Source organism: Cupressus sempervirens, chromosome 8, assembly GCF_028749045.1.
Source record: "Cupressus sempervirens isolate cs-2001-9-10 chromosome 8, ASM2874904v1, whole genome shotgun sequence".
NCBI lineage: Eukaryota > Viridiplantae > Streptophyta > Pinopsida > Cupressales > Cupressaceae > Cupressus > Cupressus sempervirens.
The window spans coordinates 662,625,540-662,640,148 of NC_143125.1; the positions used below are offsets into that span (position 1 = coordinate 662,625,540).

General features: G+C 36.4%; 1 protein-coding gene across 2 annotated transcripts in view; it reads right to left on the reverse strand.

Annotated features, from left to right (window-relative positions):
- Nucleotides 1–7,850: 7,850 nt before the first annotated feature.
- Nucleotides 7,851–14,609, reverse strand: part of LOC149544199 (transcription initiation factor TFIID subunit 12b-like) — a 35,288-nt gene continuing 28,529 nt past the window's right edge. For both annotated transcript variants that reach the window (XR_016355757.1, XM_089798712.1), the window contains exons 5-8: nt 9,316–9,394; nt 9,027–9,088; nt 8,640–8,675; nt 7,851–8,456 (exon numbers count right to left, since the gene is read on the reverse strand). Coding sequence is in view for 1 of the 2 variants with exons in the window: in XM_089798712.1 (XP_089654838.1) it covers nt 8,283–8,456; nt 8,640–8,675; nt 9,027–9,088; nt 9,316–9,394 (351 nt within the window). In the remaining variant the exon portion in view is untranslated. The remainder of the gene's footprint in view (nt 8,457–8,639; nt 8,676–9,026; nt 9,089–9,315; nt 9,395–14,609) is intronic.

The window sequence follows — 14,609 nt, forward strand, 5'->3', positions numbered from 1 at the left end:
AGCTCATGTCGCTCTCTCCACCTCCACAAAATGGCAACCTTCAACAACTTTTTCTCAAAACAAGGATTTGTAAACTCCTCTATTACCATGAAAGGAAAAATAAATTGAGCATAGAAATAACAAAATCCAAGAAAGCTAGATGATGAAGAAAATGTTACTGTGAGAAAACCATAAACTAGGAGCTTGCACCAAAAGAGCCAACAAGAAGACACCAAAACTTGGAAGGGGGAAAGCAAAGAAGCCCCTTATGACATTATGAATGAGGCAAAGCTAGAGAGGGAGAGGGCATGGGGGGGCTCAGAGGGGCTCATGTACAATGTTACACATATGTGTCATATTGAAGAATGAGAGAGGGACTTCTCTAAAATTGATATGAGGAGAGGAGTTGCATGAATAACTCCCAAGTCGGTGAACTCCATTCATAATAGGTGTCTACAACTTGTCAACACCCTCTTAAGGAGGATAAACTAATTTCCTTATTAAAGGAGTTACAAAATATGATATGTGCTCACAATTACACAGGAGGATTGTTAATGTTTTCTAGCTTTCGTTGGATAAATCTATGAATACGTATATATGAGATACGATGTGTTCATTATATATGATATAAGGTTATTATTATATGATATAAGGTTATTATTATATGATATATATATATATATATATAATGTAATTAATGAATAGACATGTCCCAGAAAGTGACATGTGTCTTCATAGCCTTATTCCCAATATAAATAGAAGGGAGATCACTACATTCGTAAAACATTAAAACACATACCATGCTTAGTACATTTGCAGCAATCCTGAAAATCCAACATGGTATCAGAATTGGACTACAAATGTTTTTAAAAAGGAGTCAAATGAATGATAGAAAGATTTGTCTCTGTGTTATGAAATCATATTAAAAAATTCTACCAATAATAAAATATGTCTTTTCTGATTGATACAAAAAAAAATTACTATGCATGTCTTTGATTTTGGGTTCTAAATACATCAACGATGGGTTCTGAATGCACGAGAGAGATATCTTGAAACGGAGGTCTGACACAACAAGTAGAGATATGAAGGAGGACAATCATTATTTTAAAATGAGAGTCAGCATGCGAATTTTTGAGTATGAATGATAGATTTGGATAGAGAATGAACTTGTTGGCATCGTTAATATCTACATCATCACAATGACAAGTGCTAAATGGAACAAAAGCATATAAAAGTATTGAATGGAAGAAAAAATAAGAGTTTGAGGGGGAATAACACATAAATTTAGAACCTGCGATAAAGAGTGGATATTGCTACAGATCAAATCAGTTGAATAGCATCTACACTAGACAACATAAACTTATTCATCACTTAATCTTCATCAGCAAATACTATGAGCCATGCGCAAGATAATCATTTGGGTTGTGCTTGCAAATTGTGATACAAAATAACAAATGGAGATGTCCATTCCAAGTTGGTCAAACTGATTTGAGGCTTTGTATGTATGCATCTTGATGTACAGGTGGGAAGTTCGATTTCATTGTATAAGGATTGAGCTGGATTGAGCCGCCTCGGTCATTCCAATATGAATGTGTGATAAAACAAAATCAAAGGGATTGGTGGTGGAGTCACACCACTAGGAAATTAAGTGCGGTAGAAACTATATTATATGGAGATTTAACCATCAAAACTTTGTTTGGAGCTAGGAAAGTAATTAAAAACATATTTGATCGGAGGCAATGGATGTTCCCGTGTGCAAGACATTAAATGTTTTTTTAGTGGGGTGTGGAGCGAGCATTTAAGTGGTGTTATTTCTCACAAAGAATGCCTAAAGATATCTCACTTCATGGGATGAGAATCCCAGGTTAAAGCCAGACTTCAACAACCTTTGAATGCATTTGTCTTGCCTATCACATAGTGTATGAATATTCAACACAGTAAGGAAAAGCTTCTTCCTGAAATAGTGAATGGATTGATGAGATCCCATAGTGAAATGTGATCTCATAGGCACCATACTTGCAAGATGAGCAATATGATTAGACATGGGCCCCGGAGAATAGCTAAGGAGGAAGTGATAAAGTGATCGATGGTTAATATTATTTGGTTGGAAATGCTCTCTTGTTCGACGTATTCTATTTCTACAACTATGGTCCACATCAAAACACTTATATTGCAATGAAGATCATATAAACTTAAAATTCCACATCAAATTGAGTAGTGTTGAAGAGTTAACAATAATCTCAATACACATAGGAGATTATACAACCCATATTGGATTATTGCTAGACTAACTATATGATTACAAATCTTTGCATTTCTTGACTTACATATTCAATTTTGATATTGTACTTCCATTGAAGGTAGGAAGTTACACATCAGCACGAGGATTTCCATAAACAAAGGTGTTGAGAGCAAGTTTTTGGACCAGTAAAATTGTTGAACTGTACGTAATCTTGAGTTCAAACTCCAAGTTATGTGATTACTACTTATGGTGTCAATCTCTTGGAATTCGTATGAGGTAATGTGATCGTGTAAGGGCAATTAAGCACGATTGTACCAAGATCTTCCCAAGCCTATGAAGTTATGATGAGAAGTCATCGAAGTTTTGAGAAGCCATTTGAATCATCTATAGGTCTCTCTTTCTTAAATGGAGCTTGGAATATCAGTTTCTATTGATTAGTTAAATGGATATATGTACCTTTATTATGAAGGGCCAAATTAGAGCTTAAATGAAAACTAATACTCAAAGAAGGAATTAGTCACGTCCCTACCGGAAAATTATTCCCCCTAAATAGATCCCTAGCCCCCTAGCCCCCTACATCAAGATGGATGTTCATGAGCATGTGTTCTAGGATCTTGAGATAAGTATTGTTTTAGATTAAGGTAAAAACAGGTTTTGAAGGGGCCCCGAAACCCTTTACATAAAAGAAAAAGATAAACCATGAAGCACTACAAAGTTTTACTATGATCTAAAACCAATTAAAAAATCAAAACCAAGTTTTACAGGGACCTGAAACCAAAAGATAGACCAGAAAAAGTAACTAGATTAAACAAGGACCCGGAACCTAGAGACTAAACCAACTAACAAGCAAAAGCCAGCAACCAGCACACTAGTACCACAACCAACACACCTGCACAGTAGCCAGCACCTCACCGAAAAAGCCAGTGACAACAAGGGAACTTATGATTTTCCTTTTAATTTAGTGCCTTCCTTGCGCGATCGGAGGTTCATATCTAAAGGGGGAGCAGAAGGCTTAGATTTCTTTCTTTTTACCGCAATCCAACCATCCTCCACCTTCATAGCCTCAGCAACCCAAACCCCAGAAGAAATGGAACAGTGGAACCCAGGGGAAGCAAAAGCCACAACAATCTCCCTAGGAGAGCCAAAAGACAACTGGACCCCAGAAAGAGCATCTGATATAGGGGTAGGAGCCAGAGTGGGAATAGGGACCAAACCTGAAGTCCGAACAACTTCCTCTACCACAGGCACCGAATGATCACCAAAAGCATCATCAGGAGGAGAATCACCCATAGGTTCCAAGGGCGCAACCCAAGATTTATGCACCGTATAGTGCTCAAAAGAGGCCCCTAACCACCAAGAAGGTGGTCACCTTGATATGGACTTCTTAGCACCACAACGATCAGCAATATGACCTGTCATGTGACATTTTCTGCAACAAAAAGGGATACTTTCAAAATCCAACATTTGAGTCCAGGAACCTCTCACAGAATCCAAGAAAATCTCCTCAGGAAGGCCCTTAGAAACATCCAACTCCACAAGAATTCATGCACACATCAAATGGAAAATATCCGAAGTGTTAGAATCCACATATAAAAAATCACCAATAGCATTCCCAATAGTTTCAAAAACAGAATCTTGCCATAGATGCATTGGGAGATTTGGAAGCCAGACCCAGATAGGGAACCTATCAAAGGATTCAGTAAGTAGATTAAAATCCATATGCCACAATTTAGCCATAAGTGGATATCTGCCCTGCCATGAAAAACTGTTATCACACATAATAGTCTTCCTGTCTTTAACACTTTCAAACTTAGCTATAAAGAATCCTTTTGCATTCGAAAAGATGTGGACATTATTGTCTATAATTGGTTCCCAATGCATGGAGATCCAGGCGTGAAGATTAGCAAGAGAGGGCCAAAAACTCCAAAAGAAAAAAAATAGCAACAAAAAAGGAGAGCTCTTCTGTCGTATGGAAGATATCTTCAATTGTTTCTGGGTCTAAAGAAACCCTAATAGGATTTAAGACACTTATAGGGGACACATCATGACGAGAAGGCCCTGAAGAACTGGCATGAGGGATAGCACCATGCAATCCAGCTTCAAAGGCAACAACGTCTACAAAAGTCCTTCCCCCAAAACCAAGACGAGCACCCAATGAAGAAGGAGCGAAAGGAGAAGAATGGGCGCCAAAAGCAGACGAGCAGACCCTAGCCCCGCCAGAAACAGATGCTACACATGAGAAGTCAACAGCAGCAATGGGAAAAGCTCTCCCACCACTGCCAGCAAACTTACATGCAACCCCATCAGCTGCAGGACGAAAGGCGGGAGCAGCAAATTCAAACGCAGAAGCAGCAAGAGTAGATGGAGCGAGAGACATCTGGTGTTGATTATTACCTCTTGAATAATAATTTTGCATATTATAGTCAACCTCTTAACTATATCCATGCATGTACTATAAAAACTATTTGCATTTGATTTTTTCTGGGGATGTTCTTGCAGGAAAAGGAGGATTGATATCAAAATTAGAGGGAGTCTGACACTCCTCAAAAGCATCACTGGATGGGGAATTCAAAAGATTGATGTTCAAAGAGAGTCTGGCATATTAGTTTGAAGGAGCAAATAGAGGATATTTTTCAATTGATCTTTGAAGATCTTGATCATATCAGAATCAAAGGGAGTTTTGATTTCATGTAAAAAAATTATATCATGCATGTGACTGCATAATTTAATAGGCCTACCCCATGTGAACATCATGAGAAAGTGGTGACTTCCAAATGATCATCACTTGTATTTGCAGAAGTTATTAAAACATGGCAATCTTACAATAGCTTAATTTTCTATTATGATGGATATCTTACAATGTCTATGTAGATTATGATAGATTATAATTTGCATGGTTGATGTTTATATGGTGTGCACCATGAGAATGCATGTGCACATACCTTATTAACATTTTGAGTAATTGGTGAGTATCATGTGTTGCTATTCTAGAAGACCAATACTCATGATATCAAATGTGATATCAAACCTAATTGAGTACATGGTGAATATCATGTGTTTATACTCTGAAAGCCATTACTCAAAGTATTTGTTGAATATCAAATGTTGATATTCTAGAGGCCAATACTCGTGATATCAAATGTGATACCAAAAATGGTGAATATAATGTGTTGGTATTCTACAAGCCATTATACAAGTATTTGGTGAATATTATATGTTAATATTCTAGAAGCCAATAACCATGTTATCAAATGTGATGTCAAAATAGTGGATATGTTATGCTCAAAGATATCCTTAAAATTTGTCATTCCTAATATTAGCAATGGTATCATTTATGTTGTGTTTATCCTCCCTAGCTTAGAGAGTGTTAATGTTTTGTAGCTTTAGTTGGATGAACCTATGAATAATTATATATTAGATATATTGTGTCCATTATATTTGATATAAAGTTATTATTATATGAGATAAATTAATAATGATATGTGTGTGCGCGCGCATGTGTAATTATATTAATTATGTAATTAATGAATACGCATGTCCCATGAAGAGATATGTCTCTTCATAGCCTTATTCCTAATATAAATACAAAGGAGATTACTGCTTTTGAAAAACACAAACCAATCTGGCAGTGCTTATTACATTTGCAAAGACCCCAAAAAATCAACAAGGAAAATTCTTGGAATATCTTTTTATATAATACATCCAAGAAAAGAAATTTTCTAACAAAACAAAGGTGTATTACAACTTGGAATGATGGGTTATTTTGCAATGGATATCCTAGTTGGGTCCAACTATTAGAGTTATGGTTGCCAATTGTGATTCACATGACATATCATGTTTAGCAAGACAGATCTATGGTTAAAAAAAGAAGTTTTTGCTAAATATATCATTGAAATTATTATTTTTTCATAAGAATAACAATGATAAGCATTATAATTGCAAATTTATTCTTCGCTAAGCATTTTGTAGTGTGAGAATTTGTGTTAAAAACGAGTGAAAAAAATTATCACACAACAATCAAAAAAACCTATGTTACCAAATTCTTCCCTCAAAGTTCACGTTCATGATCCGGTTGAGCCCAAATTCAGGTTTGGATTTGGTCCGGTCAAAATTCATCCAACATTTGGATTCACATTGAAGAACCCAAGGAGAATTTAGAGGAATTTGGTGTGAATTTTTACCTGGGTAGTAGAACACAGAAGAATTTTATCAGTTTTGGCTTTTTTTAATTTGTAATATACTATTTTGGACTTTTATAGTTTTTGAATTATTTGTAGGTTGTGTTCCCTATATTGTGTAAGGTTTTTAAAGCTTGTTTTAGGGAAGATGTAAATGTTACAAACTTGCACATATTCACCTTTCGTAATTGTAGATAGGTACCTATAGTGTGCATTCAATATTCTAAATTCACTTGTCTTGGGCATAGCAAAAGGACGTATTTCGGTTCAATGGACTTGCCAATATGGGTACCAAATAGATGAGAGAATAAGTAGCTACATGGTTTTTAGGAGTTGCTATCTATAGTCATTAGGAATAGGAGAGTCTATCATAAAAGACTGATAAGAGTGCTAGGAGAAAATTCAATCCTTCTATTAAATATTGCAAGACAAAGCTACTAATTTGGAGGATGAAAAAGAAATAATATATAGTGTTGTATTTTGCTATAATATATACAGTGTTGTATTTTGCTATGTTGCTTTACTATTAGCATTGTCATGTATCATGAACTTATTTGTTGTTGTGTGTGCGTGTGCACTCACAAAAATCCAAGGCGAACCCAAACCCACCGCATTAAAATGAACAAACCCTCAAACCCGAATCAAAATCCAAGTCCAATTTGAAACTGACAACTTGGACAAAAATAAACAAATAAATCCATTTCTTGGTGGACAAAAGCCCCAAGTTCAAATGATCGTAGATTTATGCCAGGCCTGTTATCAAACATTAACATATTCAAATAAATATATATCATGTTTGATAATTATCATTTTGGATTTAGTACTAAATTATATGTTCAAATCATACCAGATTTTTTGAATGATTCTATTTTATTGTGGGATAAGGTCATGCATTTATATCTGTCTAGGGAAACTCTTATCCCAGTATAGAGACAAGTTCAATACACTTAATCTTTCATCTATTCATGTGCAAACATTTTTATCCAAAATTAAATCTTATCGCACAAAAGGAATTGTACTTCCTAACATATTTGCTTGCTTAGAAAATCGATCAGCCTGATCCTTCCAGCCCTTCTGATGCAAGTGCTAGTTAAAGAACATGCATCACCTTGACCAAGCATCCTCAACCAATTAAACTAGGACCCTTTGAACACTGAAATATTTTTTTAAAACCATGACAAAAACAATTGTTTAGAAAAAAACCACCACAAAAACAATTGTTCGAAAAGAAAACCAACCAAAATGCGTGTTTTCCCTTCTGATTTGTCCTAGTTTCAAAACCTGCCCCCACCAAAATCGACCCAGAATTCCAAACCCATATTGAACCAGAGCCTGGTCTGGAGCCCACAGCAAACTAGTCGCTACACCATAAATCGACTGACTGCTTATTATTGACTGATATTAGAAACATACCTCTTGGTGAAGAATATATGAATACAAACAGCCTAACATACAATCACAAAAAATGACATCTTATAAATTGAAAAATATGCCATTACCTTCTTTACAATGGATCCTCACAGGTACAAATGATGCCTCTGGAAATTTCAAATGATGTACCACTGGAAATTTCAAATGACCAGACATTGGACAAGATAACACTCATCAATGAAAACTAGCAATGTATCCAGAAGCAAACCATAAGGAAAGATTTTAGGCCCTTCTTTACAATGGATCCTTACAGGTACCAATGAGGCCTCTGGAAATTTCAAATGACCAGACATTGGACAAGATAACGCTCGTTAATGAAAACCAGCAATATATCCAGATGCAAACCATAAGGAAAGATTTTAGGCTGCGAACCTGAATATTGCCTTTGCATACAAGAATTTACAGGTGACAGCTCTTGTTATTGATTTTGGCCAACCATATTTTTCAAAATCTCATTTTTTTGGTACGCCAGGTGAACCCATCGAAGATGCAACAGTTGGAATTGAACTCTGTAGTGCTTTTGCTACCTGAACTCCAGGATTAGAGCTTCCAGTAAGTGGTCCCGCAGTACCATTGTTAACTACTGCCTCAGATTCTATTTGTGGTGCTGCCATTGATTTTTTAATCTGATTGTATCAAGAAATGAATTTAAGAACTCTGACACTCATGATTTCTCAAACAAGTATTACATTTCCCACCCTTAACTTCTCAGTTCTAGGGCAAGTGTCCATGTAACTGAAATACTTGAAGCTACAGAAAATTAAGAATCAAGAAGTTTAAAAAGATAAGACTAAATAGAAGATTTGTACCTTAGCAAGCCGTTCTGTATGAGCTTCAGTGGAAGACTGTCCAATTGTCACACAAAAAATGAAATAAAGTAAGTATATTGAAATGTTTGCCTTCCATGAAAGCAAGAAGTAACGATTGCAGAATACTATGGTCTCAACATGCAGTCAAAACATAGTATATTCTCAATTATATAGCTTATAAGAAAATGAATTCAGCGGCCTAGATTCCAGAACCAAAGCATGATCAACAGCACAGTGATGGTATAATACTTATCTGGGAAAAAATGGTTATATCTTGCATACCGCAGTGGTGTTGTAGGATTATCTATGCATTCTTGAGCATTTATTTGCTAAATGAAGGTCTTTAAATTCAAATAGGTAAACTAAAAGGAACAGAACATCTCTTACCATCCTCCTTTTGTTGAAACCCTTCATAGCATAGCCAGGGATTGACAGATGACAGTTTTTCTCTGCAGTCAACATCCTCATTGTAAAAAGACAGATAATTAACATATTCAGCATGTTGAATCAAATTAGAATTTTGCTTGCCTATATGAAGAACAGTGATGGTAAAATGATGTTTGAAAAACATGCAAATGAATTACCATTCCTTTGTATTGTTATATGAATTAAAAGAGGAAAACAGCAACATAAACATTACTAGAGCTACAAAATAATGAATAATAATACCACTCACTCAAATGCAGCAACATATCCTTTTCTTCTACAATGGTCGATTTCCGATGTTTTGCATATGCAATTGCATTGATCTCAGCCTGCTCAAGAAATAATCATAAAGACCAATTTTCCATCAGATAATAATAGTGCTATTGCTACCAAAAACAGTCAGTCAAGAATAGCATTTCATTTTATTTTATTTTTAGTAATCAACACCACCTTAGTAAGAGGTACCTAATCATATTCTTTTTGCTTCTGGATTATACAACTTTTACTTTCAACGGCATTCCAGATTTGACCAATCATAAAATCATAGCATGTCCCGATTCTATGAAAATTTTATTTGGAGTATAGACACAGTTACTGAAAGACATGGTATGACTAAACAGTATTGAGACACCATTTTCAAATCAAGGTGCCGCATATATAAACATATACATACGTAGATGGATGGGTGGGTAGTAATTTTGATCATACAAATAAATAGTACCATTGTTACCATAGTCAATCGAACTAAAATAGCATTTCCCTCAATCATATTTTGAAGTTCAAATAATCAATAACAGCTCAGAATAAAGGGTGGATAATCATGATCCATTCTGCTTCTGGTTTATGCCATTTTTTCTTTCATTGTCATTCTAAAGTTGGACCATAAAATCACAGGATATTGCATTTGTATGAAGATCTTATTTGGTAGAAAACAGAATTACTGGGAGATATGGTATGATTGGGTGCGGACGCCAATTTCAAATGCGGACACAGATGTTACATATCCTCGAGAGCAACTAGAAAGGGTTTTTATTGGATTTGAAGGGCAGATTTGAAAAGTTCCAGTTTCGAAGTTAGTATTTTGTTTTTTTCCAAACGTAAAGTTACATCTACCATATTAATAATAGACTTGTAGTCTTTATTTTTAGTTTTACATTTTACCTGCAATAAATTTAATTTTTGAAAACTTTATTGCTCACTTAAAATAGTTTCAGACATCATTGTTTCTTTTTAACAGTGGATTTTACACATTCGAGTTAAATAATGGTTTTTCGAATAAACCAATTAATGGTGTGTCACTCTGCTATTCAATTACCATATTAGACACAATTTATATATGAAGTTTTTTTCCAATCAAATTGCTGTTTTTTAGAACAATTTTTTAAATTTAAATTGAAACATATTGGTTTGATTAAGATGTGATGGCATCTAGCTCTACATCAAGCTCAGGATAAGTTTTGTGTTACACCGCTAAAAGAAAAGACTCTATAAGGTGATTTCATTATGCGACCAACAAGAGGAGAGAGGAGAGTGATTTGCATCTTATTCACAAAGAAGCTTAATGTGAAATAATGACATCAATTGCCTCAATTTACACATCACAGCCACTCATAATCATGTCTCTAGAGAAGAGGAATAACTAGAGATGCAAGCATCTTAAATTTGTTGGAGCCATTAACACTGATATACAAGAAAAAAGTGAACAAATGTGGCAAGCGTGGGTGCTAGTCATGATCCATGTGAACCAAACACATCCACCTCATCCAATTCAAGTAAAGAATATGCACCATACATTTTTATACCTAGAAACATACTTGGAGCACTACCTTTGTTAAAAGGTAAGTCGAACAAGGACATGGGCCAAGAAGCAAATAAGGCATGTGCAATTTTTTATCATGTGCAATTTTTTATTTACAACCACCTTCCCTTCAATGTGGCAAAAAATCTGTACTAAGAGAATTTGGTGGTAGTATTTAACAATGTGCAGTTAAGGTGTGCATGGAGCCCTCTCCAAAAGGCTCACATAGGAAGTTGCTTCCAAATGTTATTGAAGATGCAAAACTAATTCTGGAAATACAAAACAGGCAATAGTGAACATCTAGATGCACTCTTCTTTAAAATGGATGGACAAGTGGAAAGAGCTATATCATATCACTTTTTTGACAGCTCCAAATGGTGAGATGGTTTTTCACTTTTTTCAAGTCAACTGATGCTTCTAACAAAGTACCAGATGCATAAACCTTGAGTTTAATGTTGGAGCAAGTTATCTTCGAGGTGGTCAAAGAGAATATAGTGCAAATTATCTTTGACAATACATTGACCTATGTGGCAGCTAAGAGATTATTCGGAGAAATGCATTCATCACTAGTTTGGATGCTTTGTGTGGCATATTTCTTTGACCTTTTGGTAAACACAAACAAAATTGATTGGGTGGAGCCAATTGTAGAAGATGTAAAGAACGTAAAATATACACTTAACAAAAAAATACCAAGGGTAAAGAGATTGTGCACTGAGTGTCACAACTTTTGCAACTAATTTCCTATCATTACAAAGCATTACTAATTAGTAATTAATTGGCATCATTGAAGTAGATGGATGTGAGTCAAGCATGGCTACACAAGACAGTTAAAGTATGGCTACACAGGACAGTTAAAGTAGGTTGCTGGATGGAGAACCACAAAAATAGTTTCATTTGAAGTCTTTGCAAAGAAAGAAACAAAGATTATCAAGGTAACCTCAAAACTTCAATTTAAGCTTCAAATTGAATCTTTCATTTTTTAAATTTAAGAGTATTTAGTTTCATTGTACAACAATATCTTTAATTTGTTTGTACTTGGAAGGTTTCAAAACGCCCAGTGCATGTTTTGCACTTGGTGGATGTGGATCAAAATCCAAGGAGTATATTTATGAAGTCATAGATGGGGCCAAAGAGCCCATCCATAACTATTATAGGTGGGATAGAGACAGATTTGATCTCATTTAGGAGTTCAATGATCAAAGACATAAAAATTAACTCCACCAACCCATTCATGTGGTAAGGTACTACCTCAACCCCAAGTTTTCTCTTTTGACACTTTTAGAATTAAGAACATAAACAATCAAGCAGTATTGTCATTGTTGAGTTAGAGACAAAAACCTTGGATTCAAGCAAATCTGAAAGCACTTTCAAAGTAGACACTGTTGGAATTGATGAAAACCAACTCCGAAGACGCCCAAGATCACCTGCATGCGAGAACCTGTCAAAGAGAAGCCAAGAAGAAGAAGAGCGAGGAGCAAGGGAAAAACCCTAAACGGACATGAGAGACAAATATGCAAACACAAGAAGAAATGTATTTACAATATGCACAATGCCTTATGTGATATGAAAATACAAAGAGAGAGCCCGCTTATAAAGAGCTCATGGAAGCTTGTAGAACAAGCTAGAAGGTGGTAGAAGATAAGCTTGACAACTCAACACACATCCACAAAAGGTGGAACATGCTAGAAGGGAACAAACTCCCGTGTTGTCAACAACTAACCACTACATGCATTAAATACAAAATATTAAATAAATGCATTTACCTAAGTAAGATTAAGTAATAGAATAAATAATTAATAAATTAATTATTTACTCTAACACCCCCCCTTAAGTACAACTTAGGGAAATGCCTTAAGCTCACAAAACTAAGATGAAAGCAGAATGGGTCCCGGCAACGAGGCCATGTTAGGTACCCATGTACAATGCAAGAAAATGCAACCTCTAAAAATGGGAAAAGAGAGAAAACTACGCGGGAAAAACCCTCCCCCAAAAAGAGGTAAGAACCTAGTGAAGAAATGAAGAAGTCTCCAACTAGGGAAATGTCCCCTAAAACAGGAACAAGGAGTGATCATGAAGAGCATCACTGAAGCATGAAGAGCCGCAAAATCTGCCAAACTACTGATCTGAAGAACCTCCATGGAAGAAGACGATCCTCGAGCCAGGAAACCATGCCAGGAAAACGATCCTCGAGCCTAAAACACTCAAAATATCTACCATATAGCAAAAACACCAAAACTATGATAGAAAGAGCATGAGCCAAAAGCTCAAAAAAAAGGACCACATTTCTGAAAAGGTGACAGAACCAGCTTTCCAAAAATATAAAGTTTTCAAAAAATGAGCATGGGACGCAAAAGATATGCTTGCCAGAGTCAAAAATAGAACTTTGGACTTCAACTGAAAAAACAGGCAATAAAAAAGCATCAAAACCTAAAAATACCTGCACCAATGTCTTCGTCTCGGAACCAGCTTTCTGGCGCTTCTTTTGGATCAGAAAAATACGTCCGTATGCTCAAGTTATGGCTAAAAAACCACAAGTAGCTCCAAAACAGACCCTGAAGGAGAGGTGCAAGGAGGATGCTGATGCAAGGATGACGTCATGCTGACATCAGCAAGTCATGCCATTAAAATTGACGGCCTGCGGCCCATCACAGCAAAAAGAGAGGCCATGTGGCAATGCCACATGGACGTCACGTGGCGGGCGGATGTTCAAAAACTGTTGACTGTACACAGTGGGAGCTGACCTGTCAATAACCGCAGCACAGCCGATGGAGGAGAAGCAGAACCGGCGGAGGCGGAGCGGTCCGGTTGCAAATGCCGACGGAGGGCGCAGGAAGGCGATGCCGGGGTGGCCCGCCGGCAGCGGCCGAGCCGAGGCTGCCCAGCAGCTGCTCAGCCGGCTGCGGTGGCCAGCGAGCGGAGCGCGAGTGGCCGCCTGGCGATGCGCTGACGGTGCGGTGAAATTTTTATTTTTTTTTTTAAATTTTCCTGCAAAAAATCCCTCCGAACAAAAAATTTTGCCTCCCGAAGCTCTGTCTCCAAAATCGAAAAGTTTTATATGAATCCTAACTGCAAACGGCCTTCCGGATCCAATGGTGATGTCCGTTTGTGCCCAATGTGCTCCAAAAAATTGTTGTTCCCCCGATTTGAAGAAAAAATGCACAAACAAACTAGGGTTTGTGACTTCAAATCACGGCTTCAAAATTCTTCAACCAAGCAGCAGCAGCGAGGCTCTGATACCATGTTGGAGTTGATGAAAGCCAACTCCGAAGACGCCCAAGATCACCTGCATGCGAGAACCTGTCAAAGAGAGGCCAAGAAAAGGAAGAGCGAGGAGCAAGGGAAAAACCCTAAACGGACATGAGAGACAAATATGCAAACACAAGAAGAAATGTATTTACAATATGCACAATGCCTTATGTGATATGAAAATACAAAGAGGGAGCCCGCTTATAAAGAGCTCATGGAAGCTTGTAGAACAAGCTAGAAGGTGGTAGAAGATAAGCTTGACAACTCAACACACATCCACAAAAGGTGGAACATGCTAGAAAGGAACAAACTCCCGTGTTGTCAACAACTAACCACTACATGCATTAAATACAAAATATTAAATAAATGCATTTACCTAAGTAAGCTTAAGTAATAGAATAAATAATTAATAAATTAATTATTTACTCTAACAGACACAAAAGAGGAAAACATCACAGTCGAAGGAGAATCAAAGCAGAAAATCAAGATAAGGTTTATTT